This window comes from Tupaia chinensis, unplaced genomic scaffold (genome assembly GCF_000334495.1).
Source record: "Tupaia chinensis unplaced genomic scaffold, TupChi_1.0 Scaffold000646_1, whole genome shotgun sequence".
NCBI lineage: Eukaryota > Metazoa > Chordata > Mammalia > Scandentia > Tupaiidae > Tupaia > Tupaia belangeri.
In genome coordinates, this window is record NW_006160167.1 from 1372355 (window position 1) to 1394915 (window position 22561).

The 22561-nt window shown below is 37.2% G+C and overlaps 1 protein-coding gene across 1 annotated transcript in view; it reads right to left on the bottom strand.

The window, feature by feature from the left end:
• VPS13B (vacuolar protein sorting 13 homolog B) overlaps nt 1–22561 on the bottom strand; it is an 806861-nt gene that overhangs the window by 100597 nt on the left and 683703 nt on the right. The window contains exons 41-43 of the mRNA XM_027776225.1: nt 7921–8102; nt 6472–6821; nt 682–843 (exon numbers count right to left, since the gene is read on the bottom strand). Of these exons, the coding sequence (XP_027632026.1) occupies nt 682–843; nt 6472–6821; nt 7921–8102 (694 nt within the window). The remainder of the gene's footprint in view (nt 1–681; nt 844–6471; nt 6822–7920; nt 8103–22561) is intronic.

The window sequence follows — 22561 nt, forward strand, 5'->3', positions numbered from 1 at the left end:
CTCTCTCTCTCTCTCTCTCTCTCTCTCTCTCTCTCTGGCAAGTGCTAATACCCTTCAGCAAAACTAGAAAGAAAATGAAAAATATGATAGGCACATGTGTATGCATGCCCAAAATCCCAAGAGGAAAATGGAGGAGAAAGGACTGCAGCATCGCCATCTTCCTGGAGGGTGCTTTCTTACTTTCCCTCTCCCTCTGTCTCTCTTTGGTAAGCACACGTGCCCTATGGCAAAAGCCGAACAAACAAACATATATGCAGTAGTCTAAGTACCTTACATATGTATTAATTCAATTAGTCCTCACAATCCTATAAAAGAGGTTCTATTTTTATCCCGAATGCCATTTTACATATGAGAAAACTAAAATACAGAAAGTAGAGCAAGGTTTCACAGAGCCAAGATCCAAACCTACATCCAGTGACTCAAGATCCAGCCTCTTAATCACCACATCATGCTGCCCAACGGCACCTATGCTAAACTGGAAAATGCCCTCTTCCAAGAGAGGTATGGATGTACTGTGCTCCCACTCCAAAACAATTCTGGGTTTCTATCAGATATAGCTATACTATGTGGTTCCTTGGGAGATTTAAAAAGGGAAATAACTGGACACAGACACACAAATGCAGAATAAATGAATCCCCAACCTTCACAACTGCTATGTTTGTAAGGCTGTTTCTCACATACCTGTGGGGATTTGTGGGAGCGCCAGCTGTACTGGTGGCTGTGGAGACTCGCCAGCAGAACGTTTTCATCAGTATCCACCTGGCCAAACCGCAGTGTCTCCTGTGTGTCATTACAGATCACAAAATGGCTGAAGACCAACTCCTCTACCTCGGGGCATTTGTTCTGAAAGAAAAAGAATAGGAAAGCCAACGTGCATCAGATTAATGGCAAGATGTTTGGCAGCTGTCTGCCCAGTGGCGATTGTTACAACACAGAAATCCTAAAAGATCTGTTGTCATTAGCTCTGGTATACAAAGTATTCTATACTTCCAGAATAATCACACACACACACACACACACACACACACATACACCTTAAAGAGATTTTAAATGTTCTAAGAATGTGTTTTGATTTATACTCCTGCAAAATAAATCATACACACATAAGAGTAAAAGAACAATGAGAACCCTCAAACTTTTAACATTTCTTAAAATGAATTAACATGCTAGAAAGAGTGCCTTACTGGTAGTGCATGTTTTGAGCAGAGTACTGGAGGCTAGAATTACCATGTTCCTGGTCTTCTAAAGTCGACAATCAAGACCAATTACCAAAGCCACAGTTTGTACCCTACAGAAAGTAAGGTTCATTTAGGTAATACATCCTCACATCCCTTAAGGAGGAGGGTGAACGTTTGTGTGTGTATGTGTGTGTGTATGTGCCTGCGTGTGCATGCGTGTGTGTGCATATGTGTTTAAGTAAATCTGCTCAAGGAGAAATGTAAATGAACCCGTAATTTTCCCTCTACTGTTAGGAGGATGAACACAGGAAACAGATCGAGTCCAGAGTCAGTATAAGCCAAGTTACAGTTTCAGGAGAAATAATATAAGTTGAAAAGCAGTTTTCAGTATGGATTTCAGCTAACTAATCACCGAAGGCAAAGGAAATTAGTAATACATTTCTGCACGGATATATGCTTTCTGAACTTAATGGCATTTCTGCAGGTTGCTGTTATATCAAAACACCAGCAAAGTGATAGAGTATTTCTGTGCTAACTCCTTAATCACTCTGGTTAGGTTAAGGCTTAGTAAACAATAAAAATACTTCGGGTAAACTTAAAGAGTAGCTAAATAAATGATAAACTTGAGAATGTAAGAAGAAAAATATTATTAGCTATATCAATTTGCAGTTAATGCTTCCTGGTTGGCCGTTGGCCTCTCTTTCCAGGCTAACAATGTCCAAATGCCACACTCCATCATTTTCCATGAGGGGAAGGAGAGTAAAAGGGGATACAACACAGAAGCATAGTGATCCCATAGTGATGAGGAGGGTTGAAGTCAAGGAGTCCATAGACGAATATACCTGCAATGCAGCCTGGATCAAGACTGGACCTAGAACTGTATCAGGGTATAACAGCATTTTGGCAAACAGAATGACCCTCATGGGTGAACTGTCCACTATGGCTGTAGGTGGCAAAGAGGTCCTGACATCCCTTATTCTTCTAGAGGCCCTGAGGATTCTAAGCCCTCTTCCTATCATCCACCTATTCTTGCTGAACCTCTTTATTTGAATAGAGTTGAACCCTGCTTTACAGTAGTACTAATCACCCAAAGAGTCTCTGACTCAGTGAGACCAAAGCACTTATAACCAGTAATTAATTACCTGTTGTCTACCATAACACTCTCGGCGATGGCTTCCTACATCAGTTCCTACCCTCTGCTTGGATTTTCTTTCCTCCATCTCTCTTGACTACCTTGTTTCTACACAGCTTTCAGGTACCTGTCTTAATGTGACTTCCTCAGTGTCTTCTCCAATCCTTCCCAGATCAGGTTAGGGTCCCTTGTTTTGTGCTCCTAGAACATTCTATATTTTACATGTGGGAACTCCCCTGAACTTAAGTAATTACTTGAACTAGCATAGGCTCTATACTGACTCCATCATTAGACTCTACGCTATATAAAGGCAGGGACCAGGTCTGAATTACTTATAACTTGATCTCCAGTACTCAGCACAATGCCTGATAAATAAGTACTCTAATACTAAAGAAACAAACTAGAAAAAAAATTAATTTTTAAAGTTATGACTGTGACATATGTTTACTGTATAAAAATTAGGAAATACTGAAAGCATGGGTTTTAAATCTCTCATTTTACACTCAGTCATAACTGCTATTAGCATTTTAGTGAAATTTCTTTGAGCCATTTTTCTCTTCTCAATGTCCTATATGTTGCTATTCTAGTCTATCCAAACCAATCCTAACTTATATATTTATCTACAAACCTTTAATCAAACTAGAATCATAGTATATAATTAGTTTTGATGAGAATTTTCCACTTAGCATTATATAATCAACATAAACTACTTTCCTTGTAAACATTTTTTTTCCTCTCCTTTCAGTCCAAGAGTACAAATGTGAAGAAAGGGATATGATCCTAATCTCCCATTTAGTTACACATCCTGAGATTAAAATTCAGTTTTCATAATGAACGGTGATTAATTTGCTGGTAACACAGAGGTTAAGTTACCAGATGGAGCTTGAGTAGAAAAGAAAATCATATTATTTTCCTCATCTCTAAAAACTGACCTTTAATAAGTGATGAGGGTTTTAGGAAAAAATGTAAATTAAAGAACACAAGGGGGTTGTTTACATTTTTTTGAGGAATACTCAAAGTCCTCAGGGAACTGTTTCTCTACTGCTCCTTCATCTGTGGAGTTCATTATAACTGTAATAAATTTAAGCATTTCTTGGAATGTTTTAAGTTCTGGTATATTATAAAACAGCTCGTACACATTTTATGTGACATCATATATGCTGAGCCTCAGAATGCTCGCTCGGATTTGTAATTAAAAGACGGCTTATTCAAATTTATGTTTCATGCTGGAGCGTGGTCCAGACATCTGCCATTGAACAGACACTATTTTCATGTAAGGGAAGACATATAAGTACAACTTTGATAAAAAAAAAAATCCTTTTAAATGCTATTTTGTCCAAATCTGGGAAAGTGACATACAAATATAAAGCAACTTACAACTGGCATTTTGGGTTCTTCATCTAGTTTTAAAAAACAGTCATCATTTATAAAAGAGAAAAAATATCTATGGCCAGAGAAATCAAATATTGATGGATGCTTCTGTTAGTTTTGAACTTATAACCTAAATGTGGAAGGCCAAATTGTTTCATGGGCCCACTGACTATCCATCTACACTGGGTAAAAACGATTTGTCTCTTACATGAATCTGATAAAAACTATGTGGACAACTCAAATCATTTGCCCTCATTACATTCATATTTTTCATTGGCAACAATTATACTGTATTGGAGGATTACATTCACAATAAAATCCAAGTCTGGGAAACTAAACTTCCCCTCTAGAGAGGATAAACCACACTGAGAATATCTTAGAAACAATGAACTAAATAAACCTGTATAAGCCCACTTCAATGTCAAACGTCTCATAACTTCAGAGTAGTGCATTTTTGTATTTACTTTAGCATACACAGGGTTAGATGCCTACCACATTAAAACTTGGTGGCAAGTACCCTTGACATGAGAGGAAACAAGAAAATTACAGCAACAATTACAGAAGTATATCCTCTTGTGGCTCATGTTAACATTGCCAAATCCCTGTATAAATCAGAACCAACTATTCGTAGAATGTACCTGTCAGCAATATGCTACGTGACATATGGCTCTACTTAATCAAATATACAATTCAGTTTAAAAAAAAAAAACTCAAGAATATTCCTTCAAGGCACTGTGTTAGCCAGTCATTCATTCACACTCTGATGTGGTTTTAAACATTTAAATATTTATGCACCATATTTTATTTATATGTATAGCTGTGTCTAAGAGAATATTTTTACCCTGGGAGGAAACTGATATTTCTGAAGGCCATTTTGCAGTAGTTGCTGCACATGAGTTCTCTGATAATGGCTCTGATACTGAGACAAAAATATCCCGAGTTTGAATGCGCTATCAATGACTCTTTTATATTTTCTAGGTTTGTTTTTTATTAAATGCATTGTTCAAAATATGACAAAAAAGCAGAAATTGGAGCCATGGAGGTTTTTTTCACATTGCTATTTGAACCAGCTGCAAAGATTTAGATCACACTAGCTCTTATTTTACGCATGTCCTTTGCAACAAGAAAACCATGGAATGCCCTTAAAAAAGATTTAAAAAATATAAAACAGATGTGTTATCTTCTTTCCCTTTGCTATTGTAGTGCTATGTTAGGTAATTAATTCCTTAGTGTTGTATAGGTCTTCATGCATATAACGAAAATAGTTTATTCCCATAAGAATTCTTAAGTTAGAGAACTAAAGCCCCTCCTCCTCCACCTCCACTGCCCCTGTCCCTGACTGAGGTCCATGAGGGACGAAGGACCATTTCTCTTGGGAAGAAAGCTCCACATAAATTTATGTTACCTACACAAAATGGGGGGGGAAAGTCTCAGCTTAAATATCAACACAAACTTGATGAAAATACAATATAACACTAAAAATCAGTAATGGAAGCAGAATAATTTGTTCTTAAATCATTGGACATATTGTCAAACACTTTATGAAATTCCTTTTCATGCCATTTAAATATGGCATTTAAGGGACCAGCAGATAATGTAATGGTTTGGTCACTGTACTCTCACGTAGGCTACTGTGGTTTGAGTCCCAGACCTGGTGGCTTAGAACTCACACTGGGTGCATATGTGTGCGTGCCCAAAAACCCTGAGAGGAAAATGAAAGAGAAAAAATTGTGGCATGGCCATACCCCTGAGGGGTGATATATTGCTTTCTGTCTCTCTGTATCTCTCTGCCTTGCCAGCAAGCACAAACACTTTATAGCAAAAATTTCTCTTAAAAAAATACACACACACACACACACACACACACACACACACGTATATGTGCCATTTAATACAGACTGCTTCATTGCTTTTTGTTATGGTTCATTTATGACAAGAATAAAAATTATTAAAGTAATCAAGAGTCTTTGATCCAAAAAAGTCCATTATCCAATGTTTCATAATGAATCAAAAGGGGAGAATGAGAGAAGAAAAGACTAAGAAAATAATATGCTCAAATATTTCATCTCACTGCTTGTTTGGAAAGTAGGAAAACTTACTACCAGAAAGGCTCACACAGGTTCTTCATTGCTGCAGTGAACCTTTAGACAATTTCATACATAACTAAGTTGAAGCACTGGCAAACTAAAGCCACAATACTTGGAAAAAATTTCTGAGAATATGTTACTTTCCACACAGATGTGGTACATTAGTCACAAAAATGTGGGCATGATCTCCAATGCATGTGTAGAAAACCCATATTCTCCAAAATTAAACAAACAAACAAAAAACGCTCTAAGACTAACATGTATCACTTTGCCAAAACAGAGAAGGACCCAAATATTATAGTGCCCACCAAATTTTTCATTCTCTCATATTATCATTACTGTTTAACTCATTATTAGAAACAATAACATAAAATACTGAGACCAGCAGATGGTGTGATGGTTATGTTACTGGTCTCTCACATAGTCAACCACGCTACCAGTCCCAGACCCGGCGGCTTAAAATTCATGCCAGGCACATGTGCATGTGTGCCCAAGATCCTGAGAGAACGGAGGAGAAGGGATTGTGGTTTGGTCATTTCCCTGGGAGGTGATTTCTTGCTTTCTGTCTATCTCTCTCTGTCTCTCTGGCGAGCACACATGCCCTCTCTCTAAAGAAAAATCTCTAAAGAAAAAAAAAAAAAGAGTGAATACTAATGAAAACTCTTATATAGCCAAACTGTAAATGGCTCTGGGATGTACATACCTGTTGCCAAGCTTGTACAGCAGTGTTTAGAGAGTGAACCGCATGCTGTCCAAAGTTTACAAATACAGAGTCAACCATGATGGAGCAGTCCAGGAGCTTTTCTACTGCATCACTGGAGACTGCGATCTGTCCCGAGATGCCAAAGGGCATCACCACGCTGTGCATAGTGACATTCCTGCACTCGAGAAGTCTGCAGTCTGCTTGAGCTGAGAACCGGATCTCCTGGCAGACAGAACTGTTATTCCACTGTCGAAGATACACGTGTGGTTCTCGCAAGGAAATGATCATGTATTCTAGTTCGGATGGCACATTTTTATCAGAAATAAATGGCTGTAGGTACTGTGGTGGAGCTACAAGAAAACAAACAAGAAAAAATAGCAATTAGGATATGCCAATACTTTATAAAAATGGAGTAAGATATTTAAATTATTTACTCTTTGTTAGACTTTTTGTTTGGTTATTAAATTTAGTACTTGGTATTTAATATATCTAAGCATTTTCTTGAAGATATTACAATCTTTGAATTGCTGTTTTATATTTGCAAACAAGACTAAAAAAAAAAAATCAGGTGTCTTAAATATATATTGTCCAAAGGTTACATTCACTTTCACAGACAAAAATTTTACCAGAGAAGACAACATATAAAATGATGAGGTGGTAACTACTAAGAAGAGTGTTATTGAGCTGCCGAGTATCTACCAAGCAAATCTCAAAAATAAAAACAAAAACATGACTCAGAATAAGAAAAAGCAAGTTAAATTCTTTTTTTTTCTTTTGCTGAAAAGGCAAGATGCTTAACAGCAGCTGTGTTTGGTTTTCATCTGACTCCCCCCCTCCTCCTTTTTCCATTACATGTAGGTTGAAAACCTAATACCTGAATCAAAATGTATTAACTGGAAAAGGTTTGGTACAGAATATAATGCCATAGAAATAATTATTCAAGTACCATTAGCATTATAAGAGGCCACTCTCGTGTGTGAGGAAATTTAATTTTCCAAGTGACTCCTTTACACAATTTTGAGAATGTGCCCATCTTTTGTAGAAAGTTTTCATTCTTTGAAATCAAACAATAAATATCAAGTACTTTTGGAATCTATTTGCCTCTAATGTAATGACTCAGAATGCAGAACAAAAACATATATATTTCTTTCAAAGAGATTGTGATGGAATAATAAAAAACCTGTAACTTCTGTAGATTCCTTGTCAGTTCTTAGGAAGTATGCAAAAACATGTCACCTTAATACTACTAACAACATACATCAAAAGGGTTCAAAAGTAAGAAGTACACCTATTGTATCAAATAAACTTCAGAACAACACTGTCAGTGCCCACTGTATTCTTCTCCAAAATAGATTAGCTGGATAAAAACCGATGAATTGTGCCTCAGGAACACTGGCGCATAAATGGTAAGCACTGAATGGATGTTACTGATGCCGAAGTAAAGAGTACCTGTGCCTAGTTGATCAAGGTGATGACAAAGACGAAACTCCAGGTGAGCGAACTGGAAGGAAAGGCAAAGAGATGGGACAAACCATGGAGTGAAACAGGAGTCCACTCTGGTACAGGCAGCCAGGGCTGTTGGAGTCACAAGCTGTTCACAAGTGCTTTGAGACCCAGATTCACTTGCAGAGCTGAAAAAAAAGAAATAAAAATATTCAAAACCTAAATTTCACAGGTACATGGAATGTTATATACATGGAATGTTTTTCTATAAAGGGATTTTAATGTCAGCCCCCAAAATTCTATAGTCAATATGTTATCATACTTTCCATATTTACTCATATAAACTAGTTCTTATTAAGAATTAAGTTCCTGATTATTCCCTATGAATTGTTGGCAGAAAACTCCAAAAGGACTCCTCAAATCCAGATCATGTTGACTTACCTCCAACCATTTTCTTCCACTAGCATCTAACATAACAGATGGGAAATTTGTTCTCATATTAGTTTAAGACTGACACAATTTACGGTATGATGGCTGCTCAAAAAACCAGTAATTTCAGGGTTGCCATAAATGTTTCACTATTGTTTTAGCTCTCTGAACTGTCCATACTCATAATCTTATATGAGTCAGTCAATACTCTTCCTTGAACACCCACTGAATACTTTATGAGGTGACATAAAAGTTGGGGTCATATCCAGGAGTATGGAGGTCCTATGCACAATCACACTGCATGGTCCTCTCCTCACTTGCCTATCCTCTTAGTACCATGTTACACAAGTAAAATCTGACTGAAATGAAGAGTGAAGCCATTCACAGGAGGGAAAATATTTGTACACGGTGGCTGCCAGTGTGCACAGGAAGCATGCTGCCTTGCCTGCATTAGTGCTAGTAGAAGCTTGAGAGCTGGGGAGTGGAAGGGCGATGGGGACAAGATACATGTTTTATATGTATCTTGAGATGCAGAAGAGATGCTGCCCTTTCCCTCCTTCACTATCTTCCACCCCATTCTTCCCAATCTGAAATTTGCTCTGCAGCTATGGTAGCCTGGTTCCCCAATCCAAGAAGTGACCAGAGAACAAATACTATGATTCATAATATCCTAGGGACAACTAAGAATGAGAAAATAAAGAAATAAATTCTTGGTTTTCAAAGAACTCACAGGTTAACTGGTAATACTCAACGTATACATATTTATAAACATAACAAACAGAACCACTACCCGGAAAGAGCAAAGTTGGAAGTGCTGCCAGAGGGAAACATAAGAGAACTCAGAATGGCACTGGGTGAACCATATGGACTGTCAGGGGCGTGAATCTTCAGCAAGGGTTTGAAAGAGGTTGTGAAAAGGGCCAGTGACATGAATGCCAGGAGTGTTCCAATATGTTTATTGGCTGTTTAACCTCAAAGTCTTTGTAGTTATGTGGTGTTTTTTCCCTTGATGCCAGTAAATTTTTTTTTTTTTTTTTGCCAGTAAAATTTCAATGCATACAAAGAAAACACAAACTCTGGGCCAGCTGTCATTGCCTAATTGCTATAAATAAAAACAGAGCAAAATATATAATTTTTTTAAAAAAATAATAATTTCATTTTATTTATTATTATTATATTTTAATTTGACTAGAGAGAAGTGTGAAAGCAAGCTGCCAGGGCCAGGACTCAAACCATGGTTGGCCAGGTTAGCCAGGTTAGCCACTGTGCCACCTGCTAGATTTGCAAAATATATATATTTTTGGAGATTTTTTTTTTCTATAGGGCGAGTGTGCTTGCCAGAGAGACAGAGAGAAAGAGAAACAGAAGGCAAGAAATCACCCCCCTGGGGGGATGGCTATGCCACAATCCCTTCTCCTCCATTCTCCTCTTGGGATCTTGGGCAGGCACGCACACGTGTGAGTTTAAGCCACGGGATCTAGGACTTGAACCGCAGTCAAATACATGGGAGTCCAGTGACATAGCCATTACGCTATCTGCTGGTCCCTGCAAAATATATTTTTAAAATATCTACAAATGGGCACACTAATCCAAATAACTTTCTAGGAATTTACCTATGGAGTTACAAATAAAAATTTCATTGGCAAGGTAAAAATCAAAACTTGTATTTATTCAGAAAGAATGAAATATTATTTGTACATGTGTTTTACCCATTTAAACTCCTTCCCTTGTACTATTTAAAGAAGTTCTTAGAAACAGGGTACAATGTTAGTCAAAATATTATTAAAAATCCAGGCGTGAGTTCTGTGAGATCAGTTTTAAAATAGTGAATGCACAACTTGAGGTGTTTATCTGAAGCATTTTCTTGCCAACTACAATTTTTGACACTCTGAGATTTTTTCCAAGATTCAATTTTCTATCTCTTGAGAGTAGCAAATATTATAACATGTTGGAAAGAGTTACTACACATCCCAAGTATTTGCCACAATCTTTACTTACAACAAATGGATTAATTCTCCAATTTTTATATATTAAATGCACAAATCAATGGCATATACGTATGTACATTCATGAGTGTATACACACACACACACACACACACACACTCACTCACATATATTCCTGAATAATAAAATTCTACTCAAGCAGTCAACAGCAGTCTTCTATTCTTAAAATCCTGACCAAAATGGTTACTAGGTTATCTATATTTAAACATTAAGACTTTTATTTAAAAACTGGAGTCATACAAAAATTAAACATTCCTCAAACACAAAATTCGTATGGTCTTTATAATCAGAATATTTAAACTATTTTTGAATCAATATTTATAATTTTTTACATTCTTAATTTGATTACCATTATATACTATAGAAGTAGCACAAATGCGTTTACCTTTCATAGAAGGATTTGAAATCTCTAAATGTAATAGAATTACATACTCCTAAGTTTGAAGGATGATAGGGACTTATAGTAGTTACATTTGTATAACTTCCCTAGTTAGGTACAACAGTGATCTGATTCAGATATTGAAAGGAAAAATATGATTTAATCAAATATCTATAAATTCAGATGAAAACTCAAACGTTTAGAATAATGGAAATATTCTCAACAGTGAAAAGCATGGCAGTAGCTTTACATATCTATACCTTCATTTTAGTCAGAGTTACTTCTCTACTGTTCTGGGTGAACTGTAGAGGGGTATCAGTTCTTTAAATAAGAAGTATCCTGTTCATCTAGATCTAGGTTAACCCTGTCTTAATGGCACTGTGGAGACTCAGATGTAATCCCTGAAGATTCACTCGTGAATATCATTCTGGGGGGGAACCCCTACAGCAGAGGAGGGTCCAAACAATGATCTGACTTAATAGGAAGCCCCAAGTTTCTCTCCTGATGCCTCTGTAGTAATAAAGGTTTTAAAGTATATGATAGAGAGTTTAAGCCAACAATAACTAGGGTGGTTTTTTTTTTTTTTTTTGCCAGTAAAATTTCAATGCATACAAAGAAAACACAAACTCTGGGCCAGCTGTCATTGCCTAATTGCTATAAATAAAAACAGAGCAAAATATATAATTTTTTTAAAAAAATAATAATTTCATTTTATTTATTATTATTATATTTTAATTTGACTAGAGAGAAGTGTGAAAGCAAGCTGCCAGGGCCAGGACTCAAACCATGGTTGGCCAGGTTAGCCAGGTTAGCCACTGTGCCACCTGCTAGATTTGCAAAATATATATATTTTTGGAGATTTTTTTTTTCTATAGGGCGAGTGTGCTTGCCAGAGAGACAGAGAGAAAGAGAAACAGAAGGCAAGAAATCACCCCCCTGGGGGGATGGCTATGCCACAATCCCTTCTCCTCCATTCTCCTCTTGGGATCTTGGGCAGGCACGCACACGTGTGAGTTTAAGCCACGGGATCTAGGACTTGAACCGCAGTCAAATACATGGGAGTCCAGTGACATAGCCATTACGCTATCTGCTGGTCCCTGCAAAATATATTTTTAAAATATCTACAAATGGGCACACTAATCCAAATAACTTTCTAGGAATTTACCTATGGAGTTACAAATAAAAATTTCATTGGCAAGGTAAAAATCAAAACTTGTATTTATTCAGAAAGAATGAAATATTATTTGTACATGTGTTTTACCCATTTAAACTCCTTCCCTTGTACTATTTAAAGAAGTTCTTAGAAACAGGGTACAATGTTAGTCAAAATATTATTAAAAATCCAGGCGTGAGTTCTGTGAGATCAGTTTTAAAATAGTGAATGCACAACTTGAGGTGTTTATCTGAAGCATTTTCTTGCCAACTACAATTTTTGACACTCTGAGATTTTTTCCAAGATTCAATTTTCTATCTCTTGAGAGTAGCAAATATTATAACATGTTGGAAAGAGTTACTACACATCCCAAGTATTTGCCACAATCTTTACTTACAACAAATGGATTAATTCTCCAATTTTTATATATTAAATGCACAAATCAATGGCATATACGTATGTACATTCATGAGTGTATACACACACACACACACACACACACACTCACTCACATATATTCCTGAATAATAAAATTCTACTCAAGCAGTCAACAGCAGTCTTCTATTCTTAAAATCCTGACCAAAATGGTTACTAGGTTATCTATATTTAAACATTAAGACTTTTATTTAAAAACTGGAGTCATACAAAAATTAAACATTCCTCAAACACAAAATTCGTATGGTCTTTATAATCAGAATATTTAAACTATTTTTGAATCAATATTTATAATTTTTTACATTCTTAATTTGATTACCATTATATACTATAGAAGTAGCACAAATGCGTTTACCTTTCATAGAAGGATTTGAAATCTCTAAATGTAATAGAATTACATACTCCTAAGTTTGAAGGATGATAGGGACTTATAGTAGTTACATTTGTATAACTTCCCTAGTTAGGTACAACAGTGATCTGATTCAGATATTGAAAGGAAAAATATGATTTAATCAAATATCTATAAATTCAGATGAAAACTCAAACGTTTAGAATAATGGAAATATTCTCAACAGTGAAAAGCATGGCAGTAGCTTTACATATCTATACCTTCATTTTAGTCAGAGTTACTTCTCTACTGTTCTGGGTGAACTGTAGAGGGGTATCAGTTCTTTAAATAAGAAGTATCCTGTTCATCTAGATCTAGGTTAACCCTGTCTTAATGGCACTGTGGAGACTCAGATGTAATCCCTGAAGATTCACTCGTGAATATCATTCTGGGGGGGAACCCCTACAGCAGAGGAGGGTCCAAACAATGATCTGACTTAATAGGAAGCCCCAAGTTTCTCTCCTGATGCCTCTGTAGTAATAAAGGTTTTAAAGTATATGATAGAGAGTTTAAGCCAACAATAACTAGGGTGAGATAACCTAGATTAAAATGTGTCCACCACTATCATGTATATTGTAAAAACAGGCAAGTTATTTTGTCTGGCTAAATCTAAGTGTTCTCATTTGTAAAATGAAGACAATAACTAGACTTTTTAAAAAATTTATTTTATTCAATTTTATTTATTCATTCATTTATTTTAATTTGATGAGAGAGAGAGAGAGAGAGAGAGCAAGCAAGCAAGCTACCAGGTCAAGGGCTTGAACCATGGTCAGCCATGTGGGAGTGTCCAGCACTTTAACCACCACGCCACCTGCTGGTCCCTAGACTTTTTTTTAAATAAATAAAATGAGATACTGTCTACAAACTACTTAAACTAATGGCCACTATTTGGTAATAGAAGAAAACCATCACTCTTTTTCTAGATGGGAAAACAAGGTACCATACTGGTTACTTAGTTTAAGTCAGTCTAACATGAATTGGTAGTGAGTATCTTTAGCTTCCCAAGAGGGAACTCGCAATACCACACCTTCATTCATCTCAATCTGCCACTGTCTCTCCACTTGGTTCACAGTCCCCTTTACTAACACTGCTGCGTCCGCGCTGTGAGAGTCCTGAATGGACAAGAGAGGACAAGGGAGCATGTGTGTGTCTGTTGCACCACATTCTATTACAGAAAGTCATTTTCCAAATGTCTTAATTCTAACTTAAATAACAAACACTCTTTCATTGTAATGCAGAATCCACATATAAAATGGGAGGAAAAGTTTTCCTGAAGATATGATTGATTTTTTATTGTGATGAGCCATGTATGACATAAAAATGATTATTTTAACCATTTTTAAGTGTACAGTTCAATGGCATTAAGTAAAATCACACTGTTGTGCAACTGTCACCTCTACCAAACTTGGAAATTTATTTCCCCAAACTAAGACTCTATACCCATCGAACACTAATTCCCCATTTTTCTGTTCCTCTACCTCCTGTCATCATTACACTTTCTTTCTCTATGAAATTATTTACTCTTGGTATATCATATAAGTGAAATTATATGGTATTTGTCTTTTTCACATTGATATAAGTGAAATTATACAGTCCTTGTCTTTTTTTATTTTTTTTTTTTGCTAATCAAGTCTCATTTATTAAGGAAGAATTGCGAGCTTATATACAGGCTGGTGGGCACTGACTGGTTGCCCAAAATGCAAATGAGATAGAACAGTATGAGCCAATCATTGATGTGGGTGGAGCTCTCCCATTGCCTAGAAACTCAACCGCCCCAGAGGAGAACGGTTGGTCACATGAATTCTGAAAAACAGTTTGCTCAATGAGGAAGTAAAACCTAACGGTTTCTAAAATGGCGGATTGCTCTCAAGGTGGTGGAGCTCTCAAGGTGGCGGAGCTCTCAAGATGGCGGAGCTCTCAAGATGGCTTCCATATGCAATGCCCTCCACACTCTCCCTTTAAATACTGTAGTCTCTCTTTCATGTATTTGAGTGATCCAGTTTTGGGTGGATATATATTTATAGTATTATATTTTCTTGAATTAGCTCTTCTAGTACTATATAGTGCCTTTATTTGTTTCTTTCTATAATTTTTTTATTAAAGTCAATTTTGTCTGATATTGGTACTGGGACTCCAGTCGTGTTTTGATTTCCATATGCATTAAATACCTTTTTCCAGCCCTTCACTTTCAGTCAATATATGTCTTTATTCATGAGGTGCATTTCTTGTAGGCAGCATACAGAGGGTTTCTGTGTGTTTATCCATTTATTAATTCTGTGTATTTTGAAGAATTTAATCATTTAATGTTATAATTGATATTTTTGGATTTATCCCTGCTATTTTGTTAGTAATTTTCTTAGCTGTTTTTTGTTCTTTTATTTGTTTATACACACACAACACATACACACACACACACACACACACACACAGTGTGTACTCAGTTCAGTACTTCTTAAAGAAGTTGGTAAATTTTTTAGGTTTTGTTTATCTAAAAATGATTTTTTATTTTTCTTCCCTTTTGAAGGATAATCTTTCCAGGTATAGTATTCTTGGTTGAAATTGTTCTTTTATCATTTTGTATATGTCTTCCCATTATTTCTCTTGTTTTATTTGAGAAGTCTGATGTTAGCCTAATAGAATAACTTTTGTAAGTAACTTGATGTTTATCTCTTGCTGCTTTTAGAATCCTGCTTGTCTTTGATTTTCACCAATCCTGTCTTCAATTTTGATGTGCCATGATGAGTATCTTCTTAGATTTATTCTGTTTGCTGTCCTTTGTATTTCCTAGTTCTGGATGTCTGAATCTTTCTCCAGGATTGGATAATTTTCTGCAAGTGTTTCATGGAATAGATTTTCTAAACCCTTATCAGATTCTTCATCTTCTGGAAAACCAATTATTTGGCTATTCAGGTCTTCACTATTATGCAGTATTTCTTACATGTTGTCCTCATTTTATTTTGGTTATTGTTTTATTCTTTTTGGTGGTTTAGCCCAAGTTATAGGCTTTGTTTTCTTCATCATGGATCTATTTTCTTTATCATCTTCAGTTGTCTCTGATGCAGCTTTTACAAAGTAATTGTTGTTCTGTTAACTGAATACCATTCTGTAACTGTTTCTAAATTTCCCATGGTTCCTGGCTACCTTTCAACCAGGTACACTTGTTTTTTTCCTTTCTTTTTCTCTCACCTTCCCCTCTTCTTTCATTTGTAGTATTTGTCCTTTTCACATTGATATAGTCTATTTTATCTTTCCTACTTTGTTTAAAACACACACACACACACACACACTGGTTACAACCTGCTAAATTATTTTATGCCTCACTAAAGTGCTGTTCTATGTAGTTTTTTTTTTTTTTTAATTAGTTTTTGCTATAGGGCACGTGCACTCGCCAGAAAGAGATAGAGAGACAGAAAGTGAGAAATCACCCCCCCCCCCAAGTGGTGATGGCCATACCATAATCCCTTCTCCTCCATTCTCTTCTCAGGATCTTGGGCAAGCACACACATGCGCTGGGCATGAGTTGAAGCCACTGGGTCCAAGACTTGAACCGTGGTTGACTACATGGGAGTCCAGCAACATAGCCATTATGCTAACTGCTGGTCCCAGTTTTAAAAAATAATTTTAAATTGGTTCTCGGGTAAAGGACTCCTTTAAACTAACTTAAAGAGAGAGAGAGAGAGAATAGAGATAAATAATTTCTCAGGAGTCATAGAATAACAACCAACTCAGCGACCTTGTTAGTACCAGCAGCCTGGAACTTTAATTGAGACCTGAGGAACATGGAGACACTGGGATATATGGGAGAAGAATCACATGGTAAAAGACCAACTTTCTGGAAGACTTCTTATACAAAATTCCATCACCAACTAAAATTCTTAAAGAACACTTGAACATATGTAACTATTTTTTACTTCCAAGGGAGAGAAGGCAAAATATCAGGGCTAGCTATAGGAAAGAATTTTCTGGATAAATCCTGGATTGTACCATTGTAGGACTGGAAATACAGGTGACGAAGCAATTCCAAACATCAAGATTTATGTCTGAATGGCTTATGAAATTCAGAAGATTAAAAATAAAGTCATAAAAAATGTACATTTATGTGTGGAAAAAATTGTTAGAGGGTACATATGCTTGTCAGGCAGAAACATACAGAGAGGGAGAATGCATCCCTCAACGGGGCACAACACCTCTCAATAAGGTGCAGTTATGCTGCATACCTTTTCCATTTCTTCATACTGCTGGGATTTGGGGCACACATGCACATGATACTCAATGAGTTTCTTAAGCTACCAGGGCCAAGATTTGAACTATGGTCAACCACGTGGAATCTGGAATCCTTAACCATCCATAATCAGGGTTGGCACAATTGAAGGACATTTAAAAATGCAGATCCAAGTACCCAAGTGCAAAATAATATCTGGAGATGACAGTCATTTTTGGTAGGAGAGATAGAGAAAAAAGAAGTGATTCAGGGATTTAACCATCATCACTTTTTCTCTGATTCTTCCATTATCTGTACATCCACGTATCAAGGCTTTGGGAAATAAAGAGCATACAATAAAAGCTGAGGATCACTGTCTCAAAGATTACCCATATGAGTAGACAATGTCGGGAAAGTCATAAGTAATTCCCTATGTTTTTCTATGCAAAAAGGAGTCATGACTTTCCTGACAACCCAATATTATGGGATTTTAAAGGAGTAAGAGGAAAAAAGATCTATATTTTATCTATACACATACATGGACACACATGTATACACACAGGTATAGAAATATAGATATGTTCAAACATACATGTATACACACACATAGACATACATACGCATATGTACACACATACCAAGATGAAATCACCTCAAAAGACTCAACACAGGTTCAAATTTCACCGCATATGGAGAGTCATACACTCTTAAGACATTTCTCATTCCACGATGCTTTCCATCATACATTAGCATTTGAGTGGGAGGGGTAAAGAGTCTTCGTAAGTACTCTGCTGTCACTCTGATATTATGAGAAGACCACCATCACACAGTATACTCAACAAAGTGCCAAAGAGCTAGCACTGATCAACAGAGTTCAACATCATCAAACGACTTATAACCAAGTTAGCTGGTCACACATACCAAGATCTACAGTTATTATTTCTTTTATGATGAGTACCTACAATTTGTGTGACTTTACACAGACAAAGCAAGTACTTCTGGAGTTAGCCATTTGGGGTGAGAGTAAGATGGGGAAAAAGTGAAACGTTATTCTGATCCATGTGATTGATATAAACTTGGCATGGTAGTCCAAAGCTTGAGATTAGGGCCCATAACTCCTATCTGGTTCCTCCCAAGGCCAGTCACTGGGTAAGAAATGGCAATTTGCAAACGAGAGCATGTGCCCGCTGGATATCTCTTGTTTGCTCTCGAGGTCTGCTTTCTGTCCTTAGCCACCTTCTTCCTTGTCCCTGGAAGGGACCTTTCTGGACTACATCAACAAGTTATTGTGTCTTTAGGTTTTTCCTTGGGTTAGGGAGGTACATACAGGGGATCAGAAAGCAAGAGGGGAGTGAGGTGAGAATGTATTTCCCTGGCTCTTTCTCAGTCAGATCTCTCTACACTGGCTGTGTCCCTCTAGCAAAAGAAACCACAAGTACCCACTCTGAGTTAGAGTTTTGGTAAGGGCTCTACCTCTTGTTTACTTATCTCCTTTAGGCCTAATAGTGGGCTGGTTTTGAAGAGTTTCCAGCTCTGGAGAACTTGTACCACCACTTAACCCTGTCCATAATTTTGTAAAGAATCATCCTTAAACCCCTCAGTCACTCAGTTTGAGTTGCTATCTGTTTCCTGTCCGGATCTGACTAATAAAGGAGGTTTCCTTAGGCTTCAGCAATGAACAATGAACACAGGCAAACATATATATGATGGGACTAAGGACAAACAGCCGAAATGACCAGCCTGACCAGGGCTCCCCAGGTTGGCTCTCTTGCCTCAGAACAGTGCACAGCAAATAGGAGAAGGATGCCAAAGGTCAAAACTGTTGTGGAAATTATTAAATCCAAAGGTCAATATTTACCCTACTTCAAATACTGGCTTCAAAAACCCATAATCATTACCAATCCATTTGTTTTCACATGGTTACACTAACCTCAGGTGAGAGAGAGTGGAATGTAAAGAATGCTTTTGTCTTCAGTCCTGTGCATCAGAACCACCCTGCCATCCCCTGAAGTGGTTAGCTCTATTCATGCCTTATGGTCTCAGCTTTCACATCAGTTTTTAAAGATCAAAGAGTCCACTGGTGATAGAGCCATATCTTAAATGCAGGTTTTCTCATTTGAAATTCTCTAATAAATACTACCTCTGGTTACATACATGCTGTGATGCCATTAGCACTGTAAGAACTGTCCTACACTCTTGCATGGCTGAAACTCTTATCAACTGTAGGCAATTCTTATCATTTTTTTTAGATTTTTGCCCTAGGGTACATGCATACACTGAGAGACAGAGATAGAGAGAGAAAGTGAGAAATCTCTCCTCCCCCTTAGGGGATGGCAACACTGCAATTCCTTCGCCACTCTCCTCTAAGGATTTTGAGTATGCATGCATGTACGCCCAGTGTGATTTACAAGCTGCCAGGTCTGGGATTTGAACTGTGAAGTCGATCATGTAGGATCCAACGCCTTAACCACCACATCACCTGTAGGCCCCAAGAGGCTTTTCTTTTTTAACCATTAAGCTTCATGGGACTTATTTTTATGACCTTTTTCCTAGTAATGCCCAACAATCTAATCCATGTCTTCAAACCACTGAGAGTATTACTTATATTAAGACAATGTCTAATCCTAACAACTCCAAGTTTTGTCCAGATTTGGAATCCTTATGTGACAGATTATATGAAAGCTAACCGTAAAAGCTTTCTGTCTGCACGAAATGTTGACATGTTATCAAAGCATTCATATTTTATTTCTAGAAACTAGATGAAATTTTTTTCCCTTTTGAAAAATATCTGAAGTTTTACTGTGTTGACTATTAAACCAACTCTTCTACTTTAATCTCATTAATATCAATTTATCCCAGAAAAATGATTAATTACAAACTATTAAAAGTGAAATCAATTGTGAAATATTAGGAGAGGTGAAAATTTCCCAGGGAGGACAAAAGACATGTGATTACCTTGTCAAAAGCTTGCTGAAAAAATAGCCTGAATTTGACTGTCCGCATAAATTTTTGTTTCTTTTAGGCTCTGCATTTCTATAGCGGTAACCTCATCACAAGTAATTTTTATGAATATTTCAATGGAATTAATTTTACCTAAGATGATTTTTTTACATGATAAAAATGCATTCTTTTTTAATTAGAATCAAGAAATCATTTAAACCTGATACTCCTAATGAAACTTTCTTTTTTTTTTAAAGAGAGATTTTTGATATTGGGTATATACACTTGCCAGAGAGACAGAAAGAAAGAAATCACCCCGCCCGGCGGGCGGGGAGGGGAGGCCACACCACAATTCCTTCTCCTCCATTCTTTTCTGGGGATTTTGGGCACACACACACACACGCACACCTAACATGAATTTTAAGCCACTGGGTCTAGGACTCAAACTGTGGGCGACTGGATAGGAGTCTAGTGACGTAACCATTACACCTTCTGCTGGTCTCAATGAAAGAAATTTTTTAAAAAAACAATGTAATTATTTATACCTTTGTTTTCTGAGATTGCTAAGTAACCTATACATAGAAAAGGCAATCTTTCAGGACCAGTAGATGGCGTAGTGGTTACATAGCTGGACTCTCACATGGCAGGCCCTGGTTTGAGTACTGGAACTGGTGGCTTGAAAATCATGCAGGTGGCGCTTGTGCATGCATGCCCAAGATTCCAGGAGGAGAATGGAGAAAGGATTGCAGCATGGCTATTCCTCCTTGGGGGTGGGGATGATTCCCCACTTTCCCTCTCACGATGTCTGTCTCTCTCTCCAGTGAGTGCAAGCAAAAACCTTAAAAAAAAAAAAAAGAAAAGAAAAATGAAAAGCAGAAAAAGAAAAGGGACTCATTCTTTTTTTAAATTGCTAGATGGTGTGTGAGCTCACCAGAAAAAGAGCAGTGGGGCATGGTCACGCAGCAATCGTTCTCTATTTCTGCATCCCATCAGTATTTTGTGCATACATGCACATGTGCCCAGCATATTCCAAGTCACTTGGGCAAAAATCTGAACCACAGCTGGCCATGTGGAATCCAGTTCCCTAACAGAGGGCTCACCCACTAAACTACAGGGGCAGTCCCCAAAAGGCAATCTTTCATCTATCTGCTAACACCTCATAGAAAGGGTATTTTCTTTATTGTCTGTATTATACACAGGCAAAATTAGGACCCTTATGCTTTTACTATGATGTATTTTTCTGTTTTTTCTATGTAAAAATGCACCATGACTTTTCCAACAACCCAACATATATTTTTAGTAAGTGTACATACATTTGACATGTATTATTTTTTTAAGAGAGGTTTTTGCTACAGGGCACATGCACTCACTGGAGAGGCAAAGACAGAACACCACAATCCCTTCTCCTCCACTCTCCTCCTAGTATCTTAGGCAAGTATGCATATGCTCACAGCATGAGTTTTAAGTTGCCAGGTCTGGGACTCAAACCACAGTTGACTACATGTGAGTTCAGCAACGTAACTATTAACGCCATCTGATGCTCCCAGCATGTAATTATTTTTAAAGAATTATAGTGACTTAGAAATAAAATATAAAACACACTAATATTAGTATTAAACATACAAAGTGATCAGTGAAAAAGAGTATGAGGTTACAGACCAAAATGTTAAGAGGTTATTTCAAGGGAACCAGCAGTTAGCGTAATGGCTATGTCGCTGGACTCCCTCGTAGTCTACCGCGGTTCGTGTCCCGGACCCGGTGGCTTAAAACTCACGCCGGGCGCGTGTGCGTGCGTGCCCAAGATCCCGAGAGGAGAATGGAGGAGAAGGGATTGCGGCGTGACCATCCCCCCTGGGGGGTGATTTCTCGCTTTCTGTCTCTATGTCTCTCTCTGTCTGTCTGGCGAGCGCACGCGCCCTACAGTGAAAATCTCTCCAAAAAAAAAAAAAAAAGAGGTTATTTCAATGCATTATAATTATGGGAACTGTTATTTTCTTTATTTTCAAAATGCCCTTCAGTGAACATGTATTGTTATTAGTTAAAAGTAAATAATTTCAAAGAAAAATCATTCACAGTTATTTACATATAAGAAAAAGTAGAACTCAAAACACACAATGGTGTTCTACGATTATAGCCATTTTAAAATAATTATTTTATTTAACTTTATTCATCATTTATTTATTTATTTATTTAGCTAGTTCATTTATTTATTTTAATTTGACCAGAGAAGAACAGAGAGTGAGAGTGTGAGAGTGAGAGAGGGTGAAAGAGAGGGAAAGTGAGAAAACAAACTGCCGGGTCTAGGACTTGAACTCCAGTCAGCCATCTGGGAGTCCAGTGCTCTTAACCACCACACCACTTGCTGGCCCCTATGATTATAACCTTGTAAAAGCAAGTAAACATATGGGGAAAGTGAAAGCAACAGAAAAGAGAAAAAGTTTCATTTGCAGGATATTGGTATTGTAGATTGTTTTTCTCTGTTACTGTCAGCATGTTGCTAAGGGAAAAAAGGGAGGGATTATATAAATGCTAAAGCCATCCCATCCTAAGAGTTGGAAGGCAGGGCACTGAGAGTGATGGACGCCAGGGTTGCACAGTACATACAATATTATATGACCCGGCAAAGCCATTTAAATAACAGTAGTTTCTTTTCTTTTCCTTGTCTTTCATGGGAGCATGAGCAGAAAGGCTTAGCAGGGATGTGTAAACTGACAGT